This window comes from Mesocricetus auratus, unplaced genomic scaffold (assembly GCF_017639785.1).
Source record: "Mesocricetus auratus isolate SY011 unplaced genomic scaffold, BCM_Maur_2.0 Super-Scaffold_100009, whole genome shotgun sequence".
NCBI classification, from domain to species: Eukaryota; Metazoa; Chordata; class Mammalia; order Rodentia; family Cricetidae; genus Mesocricetus; species Mesocricetus auratus.
In genome coordinates this window covers 43,932,273-43,941,449 of record NW_024429193.1, presented here as the reverse complement: position 1 = coordinate 43,941,449, position 9,177 = coordinate 43,932,273, and the positions used below count along the sequence as shown (strand labels likewise).

Here is a 9,177-nt window from a genome sequence, read left to right as displayed (position 1 = left end):
TCAGAGTTCTGGGAAATATTTTGGAAAAACTGCATTTTTTGCTAATACATAGAAAATCTTGGAAGTTATCTAATGACTATATGTGAGTTTTATGATATTGTCTATTCAAGTTGATTATTTACGGCTTTTAATTAAAGGAGAGAAACTCTAAAAATTAAGGTAATTATGAGTTTTCAACAGTGCTCATCACTGTTTTCCTGAAAAACCTGAAGACTCATGTGATACCACAGCACATGGGCAAAGGGACAGAGGCAAAGCCATCGCATAGGGTTGTTCAAACATCCTACATCATTCCATTGCTCATATATGCACATCACATATACACACGTAATAATCATTTGAGACAATCCCCCAGTGCTGCACATGTAATAATCAAGAAGAGAAAAAATAAAATAATAGGGCAGATATGAAAAATAAAACAGTTGATACTTTATATGTATTTAATTTGAGTCCTACAACTTTGATTCAGCATGGATTGCAATAAATGGGTCTTCAGCAGAGTTACTAATAGAAAAGTAAGCTTTGCCATCACTGCCAACATTGACTTTTATTCCAGTGCAATAGCCATCAATCTTGTCTCCAGAAATGACATCAGAGTATGTGCCAGCAGGAAGACCAGTCTGTAAAGTTGCTGACAAAGCCCTAGAAAAAAGTAGCATTTAATTTAAATTCAACCCAGTCAGGTGCAGGAATATCCATTATCAATATAACAGTAAACGCCTCAACCTTGTGCTACAGAATGCTAAGTACTCAGAGCCTCAGTGAGAGAATCCAAATACTAAGACTGCAAGTGGGAGAGCAAGATAATTTTCTACACTGGAGGTATTATTTTAAATTTCTGTTAGTTTCATTGGCTGTGATGACTGCTGCCAGACAAAAAAAATCTAGAGAACCCAGGATAGCTAAGAACGAAAGGCCTCCTCCACTCAGGGCCATCATTCATTCAAGTCCATGCTCTGCTAGATATGAAGTTATGACTTCAAAAAAGTTAATAGCATCTTTTTTCCAAAGTTATTAGATTTCATTATGCTGCAAGGGGTTTTTTCTAGAGTTAAATATTATCTAACATTTCTATGAATACATACAAGTTTGTAATAGGAAACTGTATAAAGTAATTCCAGTGTTCCTAAACAACCAGCCATGTGTACTTTAAAAATAAATATGTGCTTCAATTATTTTGTTTTCAACCAATAAAATAGAACTTCTGGAAAATATTCTTAATCTGAAAGGAAACTGATTTTGTGTTGAGACAGCTCACCTGTTCTCAAAGAGATTCTCTGAGCAAGTGTTATTTTCCTGTTTGTTTCATTTTGTTTTGTTTTTGAGTCTCTCTACACAGACCTGACTTTACTGAAACTCACATACAAACAGAGCTTGCCTCAGACTCACAAGAATATGCTTGCCTCTAACTGCTGGATGCTAGAATTAAAGGTTTTGCCCTCCACTCCTGTGTCTGAGCTAGAGTACTACCGATGAGGAAACAATAAAGGAAGATTCATATTAAAGAACCACAGTGAAAGACAATAAAGAATGTTTGAAAGGCAAAATTTAGCAGCTTCTTGAAGACACTCATTGACCAGATGCAAGTATACATATATTTTAAAATATTTAAAACAAAGACATAGAACAAGGAAGACTGTACACATATAATGGATGAAAAATAAGAGATATTCAAAGGTATTGGGAAAGTACTCCAGTACTAATATGGTACATTGTTTAATGATGTTAAGACATATATTTACTTTTTATATTATTTATGAAATGTGTAAAATGAGCTTGCAAATATGAATATATACTACTGCCATTGTAACATATGGTAAAAGATCTCAAAAACAAAATCTTATTAAAAATAAGGAAAATATATAATCAAATATCGCTTTTCTTCTGTACCCTGAACATTTATTTTGTGGTATAAATTCATTATCTAAAAGATTTTTCACATATGAAAAATTAAATGAACAAGAAAAGAAAAGAAAGATCTAAGCATATAAGGGTATACAATCCTACTTTAATTGATATCCACTCACCAGTCATCATTGTTAAAGACAATGAATCCTCTGTTTCCTCTGCCAAAAGCTACTTGGTTGCTGCCATTATCCCACCAGTTTGAGAAAGGCTGACCACTGACTACGTTTCTGAAGGCAACCATGTTCCTAAAAGTACAATATCATGTGAAATGCTGGTACCCTTAAACTTCAACAATTTTAAACAAAGTTAAACAACACTCTTGTGAGACAAGATTTGTTGGGGACACTCCCACCTTATTTGACGCCACTGATGTTCACAGACCCAGACATTGACACAAGTAGTGTCTGGATTAACGGTCACTTCTTTTGTTACTCCATTGTTATTAGGTGGTCCAATCCAGTCATTCACATCCTTAATTATTGAAATAATCAGGTCATTTGAATGCTTGTATCTGCCCATTTCTTTCCACTACAGCAAACTAAACCTAAGCCTCTTGTTTTGAAGTGTTTAATTTTAATTTAAGTCTTTCAAGTATTTACAGATGTTCCCTGAGTCCTTATCTTCTGTGCAAATTCATAATACCAGTAGCAATTTTAAAGATCTTTTTTTCTATCAATACAGTAGCTTCTCTCAATAGTACTAAATGCTCTTCAATGTCACCTAACGCGTAGAAAATTAGAGCCAAGAACTCAACTGTTTCATAACAGACTTCAAACACCACCTGAAAAATCTTCAACTTATATATAGCATAAACATACCTCTGTTTATCCATAAAACAGAGACACAGTTCTTGGCTCCTATAAAAATTAAAGAACATCTATGAAAATGCTTTTAATATAACAATTTCTAAGTCAATATTAGTTGATTTCTTACTACTGGCTGGTAAGATTAACAAAGTATAAAAACAATTTGATGATGGCTAAAAGTTGAATATATTTCTGAAAAAGAAAAAGGCTCATTCTAAGCAGGAAAAAATTCAATAAAATCAGAGGAAACTCACTTTGAAATTAAAACAGAAAAAAACATTTGTCAGATGTCTAATGAAAAAACATTTCTATTTTATATTTGATGTTTCTCTACAATTCTAGATTCTTGCATTGAAACAGAAAACTTCGCATAGTCTTTCAGATATCTGATATTCTTATTTCTTAGATTAGTTCTGAAACTGTTTAAACTTATACACCTAACCAACATTTATATTGTTTATAATTCTATAAACACATATTGTTTATAGACTCCCTAGCAACTCGCTGTTCAGTAACACTCATAAATTTCTATCTATTATATTCCTTAATTTCCCTCAAATAAGCTATCTTCTTATTTCACAGGAAAAATTAAAAGTATCTTAATATGTTAACATTGATTATATCAAGGACAGAAAGAGCTTGAAATTCTAATCAGTGTTATCAGGCATGATTTCACATTAACTTTATTGGTCGGGGCTTTATCAGTCACAGCTGTTTTTATTCTGTCTCTTTCTCTTATTTAAACTATTGCTTTTACTGTTACTTTTTCAATGGCCTTACTTTACAAACCTTGGGGAATAAACACAAAATGATAACTATCATATGCTATAACTTTGTGTAAAATCAAAACAGAACCTCTTCTTTCCTAGATTAAAATATGCTTTGAACAACTTGAAGACTTACATTTCCATTCTGGAAGTTTCTTGTCCAATGGTAACTTGACATTACCCGTGTGAATCCATAAGGATGAGCCAATATAAATCCAACAGCCATTTTACACAGTCTGAAAGTTTCAAAATGTTATTAAAGCAGAAGTATATAATGTAATGCTGTCATTACAGGCGGGTTACACAAGAGGAAAGAAAATTCTCCTACCTAGCATCCCAGAATGTGAGGTGGATACTCCCCCAGCCCCATGTCCTCGCTGACTGTCATGGTTGTCCACAAACTCAAGAGCTCTGTCAGAAAGCACAAAACCCCATAACACCTTAGATTTACTTTTCATATCATATCCTCAGTTAACTAAATAAATGACAATTCCATAAGAAATGTAACTTATATGTACATGTGCACATATGACACATCTAATATCATTTTCTATAATACATATCCTCGTTTAGGTCTTACAATACAATCTTTTTGTTCTTAAATATTTTTTCTTTAAATTTTTCACTGTATTATAAGTTTATGGACTTGAGAAGTAAAACATCCATTTTACACTACATAGAATGGAAATCTACTGTGCTGTAATAATACAACATTCAAAATTTCCAATTAATTCTGTGATATAACATATGTAAATTTCATACTTGACCAAAGTATGAGTTTCATTTATGCATATAAACTTTTTATAATAATAACCTAGCTTTAATAGACCATAGGTAAACATTCCTGGAATCTAACAGACTTATCACAAATGGATAAAAATTGTTAAGTGATGGTTTGGATTTCCAGGGCCACCTATTGATTAACATTGCAAATGGAAAATATAATTAGGGGGGTTTCGAAATAATAAAGGCATAATAATCAACTTGCCATAGCTGTTTAAATTAGAATATTTGAAGATATAACTTATTGATGTCAAATGGCAAAAGATCTATGACAGATTAGATGAAGAAATGGTGTATATTTACTTTAAATAAGCCATCTTCTCTCCATTCCACTTGCGGATAACTGTGCCGAGTTTTGCTCCATACTTGAATTCTGTCACATGACCATTTCCAAAGTACTCACTACTTGTAATTTCCTCACCACCCAGATCAATGACCTAGCAGATACCTTGTGTCAGTTGTAATTTTTAATATAAATTTAAAGCATATTATTTAAATATAATGCCATTTAGAAATCCTTATAATATTTTTGTTATTTGAAATGTTCCTAATGGCTTTCTGTATACTGAAATTCTTATTTCTCCATAAAGAATTGAAATTGAAAGAAACCCAATTACAGGATCACTTCTTATCTTCCAAAATGGCTGACCAACGGAAAAATTCATTATTCCACACTGATGCAACACTTGCTGTCAAGTTTGCATCAAAAGCGCTTATAAATTCATTAATGTTTCCAAGGAAACAGAACTACCAAGGCTTCAAATGATGACATCATTGCTGCAGAAAATGCTTCAATTTGTCTAAACACTTAGAAACCTGATTAACTTGAGACAAATCTTAAAACTCAGAAAGATTGGCTTGAGACAATAGACATTATGATTGTTCTGTCTTTTATAATGGTGTCTGGGGATTTAGAGAATGAATTAATGAAGGTTGCACTAACTTGGAACTTGCTGTGGTAAAGAATTTGGTGTACTACCTCTGAATAACATCAATCTTGTTATTAATAACAATCTAATTCTACAGACTGAGGTATTAACCTACATTATGAACTGGATACTTAGTGATAATCTCCTAACTATTATATGGTTTACAAAATTATGTCATTTAAAGAAAAGCCCACAAGGATGCACCACCACACAAGGAAGTAGAGTAAGAACTACAGGCAACTGAGGAAATCTGAAAATGGAAACCAGGGAAGACCATAGCAATTGATTATCCAGTACTAACATATAAATATATTGGTAGCAATATGAACTTTATTAGTTATATTTAAGAACATATGTGCATGTATATGTGTGTGTGACAGAGAGAGAGAGAGAGAGAGAGAGAGAGAGAGAGAGAGAGAGAGAGAGTATGTAATAGCAATAAGTCAAAAGACAGACCACAAACTTCAAGGAGAGTACGGAAAGGTATGTGGGAGAGGTTGGAGGGAGGAAAGGGAAGGGAGAAACATTGTAATTAAGTTATATTATTAAAATTTTTAAAAGAACATGAATATTGTTTTACCTCTTGAAAAATGAAAGGTCTGCTTCCTTGAGAGAACCATCTTGTATTTAGGTTATGCAGTTTGTCCAAAACTGCCTTTATGTCTCCAGGCCACATGTGCATAGCAGCATCAATTCTGAACCCTGCTACACCCATGTCAATGAGATTGTTCATATAGTTATCCCAGAAGTCCAGTTAGATGACAATTTCTGACCTATTGAAACAAAAAAATGATTGATTTAATAAAAGTCATGTATGTTCTACAAATCCATTTCGCCATTCAATCACTCACCCATTTACAAATGGACATTTTCATATTGCCTTACTTAGAATGTGGGTAGTACAGGTGTTTTAAATGGGACATAGGTTTTAAAATATTTGCTGTTGTATATATAGAAAGTATCAGATAAAATTGATGAGAATTTTAGCTAATTAATTCTCTTCTCCATCCCTTCTCTCTTCTCTATCTCTCTGACCTCCTCTCTCTTCCTCTGCTTCTCTCCTTCTAGTTTTTCTTCCGTCTTTATTTTATGCAGTTCACAGAATCCATTTCAGGAAGTTCCACATAAAAGTAAGTGTCATGCTCCAAATCTGAAAATATAACCTAATACTTGAAGTGGTTTTAAAATATTGATTTTTGACTTCTAATATTTCTCTATATTGTGATGTTTATATAATTGATAAAACAATGTTTTTAAATTTTTTACACAGTCACCAGGGAGCATATTTCCCTTTTACCTTGATTTTTGGTGTACCCTCACAAAATAATGCAACAAGCATTCAGGACACTTTTTTCATGTCTATTTTTCAACCATCCTGTCTTAGTAAGCTGTTTTTCTATAGGATCAGAATACATATAATGGCTAGCCATGAATTCCTTGTGAATTCCCAGATGTTTAGATACTTATTTATTCTGATCAATATATCTCTCATTACCTGATTAGCATCATTGTAGTTATAAATTTCTCCATCACATTTACCATCATTAAAAACCCAACCAGAGTTTGGAACTGATGGAAAGTCCCTGTTATTAGCATTGCAATAACTTCCGCAGGTACTGCTTGTTCCTGCACCACCACCTGCTCCACCCATGTGATTAATAACGGCATCCACATAAATACGGACCTGGAGAAGGAAAGTGCATATTTCAGCTAGACTTAGGAATCCAGAGTTTCAATGGCAAGCTCATAACATGCTAGCAAATCTCCAGAATATATTTTCTGCTGCTTTATAGACTTGTTAGAAAAGACAATAAAGTGGGAAAGGAAACAAATGTGATATACGATCAACAACGGTCCTAATATTTGGAAACAGAACTGTTAAGTGGAGATAAACAGAAACTACCATAACTACAAATAAAATACCAGTTTTTGATGAAGAAAGACACAGTGCAAAAATGTTAGTACTATGTTTGAAATTTTTCAGGATCACTAGAAAAACTTAGATTACAAGACCAGAAGGTAGATAGATATCTCTTCATTGTAAGAGAAAGTAGACAATTACCATTAAAAACAGTGATGGGAAAGAAAACTCAAGAATTGTGTGATGAAAAAGGAATTAAATAAAATGACTTAATGCACCCATTTGGCACAATGCTTGACAGAAATATGTTAGGAAGAATTTGTAGTTACTAATTTTAAAAGTGAACGTTTTGCTGTGTGATTAATATTCTTTCAAATTCAAAAGATATGTATTCACGGGTTTAAAAGGTGACAAGATAGAAGTGCACTTTCAATAACAGATAAAAATGCAATGAATTAATCCCAGCACTCGGGAGGCAGAGGCAGGTGGATCTCTCTGAGTTCGAGGCCAGCCTGGTTTACAAAGCAAGTTCCAGATCAGCCTCCAAGACAATACAGAGAAATCCTGTCTCGAAAAAACCCCAAAAAATGCAATGCAAAATTTTAGAAATTCAAACCTACTCAAATAAAATTAACTACAAACAAAGAGAAATATTTTCATACAAAATAATTTTAAAGAAGATGTGACATCTCTTACCTTGACATTGTTGCACCTTGTCACCATGTCTCTGAATTCATCTTCATTTCCAGACTTTGTGCATATTTTGTAGCTAATTGGTTGATATCTTTCCCCCCAAGGCCTTGATGCATTGTAAACCACAATATTTTCATTGGGTGGAGAGACTTACAAATAGAACAGTGATAATTAGTACCAGAGTACTGCTTACGTTACATAACTAAATCTTCTAGGGACTCATCAAAGATCTGACATGACTTCTCAACCTGTGCACATGACCCTCTGTTGATTAATAACACACTGAATATATGAAAAAACATTGCATAGATCACACTATTATCCTACAACCAAGTATAAGAAGCCACCCTCATCAAAGTTTTTCCTTCCACAGGAAAGTTATGAGTGAAAAGAATTTATCGTCCAGACTCACAATTCTTGATTAGAATATTGTTTTATGTGAGCACAGTAAACTCTACATTTAAACTTTAAACATCTTACCTGAACCCCTCCGAATCCCTTAGGAGCTAAGTATCGTTCACATTCCTTGGTAATATCAACCCAGCGCCATTCAAACAGACAGACAATAGCAGTACGCCCATACTGAGTTTGTGGGTCATATTGAGCCCAGGAGAACCCAATGAGGGAAAGAAGCAGGAAGAACTTCATTTTGCTTTGAAGTTGTCAGGGTTCTTTCTAGTACCTATTTATATGCTGCAAAAGGTACATTTTGAAAGAAATGCTCATGAATAAATATTTAGAGTACAGACTATAATCTGAAAGAAATTACCAACAACGATGTGAGCAGCTGAAGAATCTTCAGAAACTGCCATGGAGAATAAACTTAATGTCTTTCAAGGTAAAGTATTATTTCATTTGTTCTAGATATTATGTATTATATCCTCCACCAGTATATTACAACTGAAGTTAAAAGTATCTAGGACTTTCCATGTTTAAATCTTTGTATTGTCGCATAGCAAATAAACATGGGATCATCAATTCAGCCTTTTTGTTCCCTACTTAGAATTTTTTTGTCATTTCAATATTTTCATTGGATTTTAAGAAACTACAAAGCAGGATGGCATGCACCTGCTACCCCAGTACTAGGGAGAAAGAGAAGTTGGGATTTTGTGCAAGTCAGCAGAATGCAGAAAAGTCACAAAATAAATAAATAAATAAATAAAATGCAAGGCATGGCATTAAATTTGAATGCCCCTGGATCATAAAATATGCACTTCCCCTTCATCAGTCCATAGGCTTACTCAGTGGTCAGAGAAGTAGATTCCATTATGAGAGACAAATATCTATATTTCCTGAAATATTACTTAATAAAAAGTAAAAATCCATTGCCTCTCACAATGAACCTCAAATCGTATAAAAGAAAATTTATAGTATAGGTTAAGCAACAACCTTCCCTTCCATTCAGCTAGAGATGAGTTAGTGTTCTCATT

General features: G+C 33.4%; 1 protein-coding gene across 1 annotated transcript; it reads right to left on the bottom strand.

Annotated features, from left to right (window-relative positions):
* Window positions 1-437: 437 nt before the first annotated feature.
* LOC110339251 (pancreatic alpha-amylase-like) lies at window positions 438-8,410 on the bottom strand. The gene is given in 12 exon segments (XM_040751498.1): window positions 438-642; window positions 2,028-2,153; window positions 2,261-2,379; window positions 3,618-3,717; window positions 3,810-3,831; window positions 3,834-3,931; window positions 4,568-4,701; window positions 5,774-5,933; window positions 5,935-5,966; window positions 6,689-6,877; window positions 7,751-7,896; window positions 8,221-8,410. Coding segments are annotated over 12 exon segments (1,491 nt in total). The 5' UTR covers window positions 8,396-8,410; the 3' UTR covers window positions 438-452.
* Window positions 8,411-9,177: the final 767 nt, after the last annotated feature.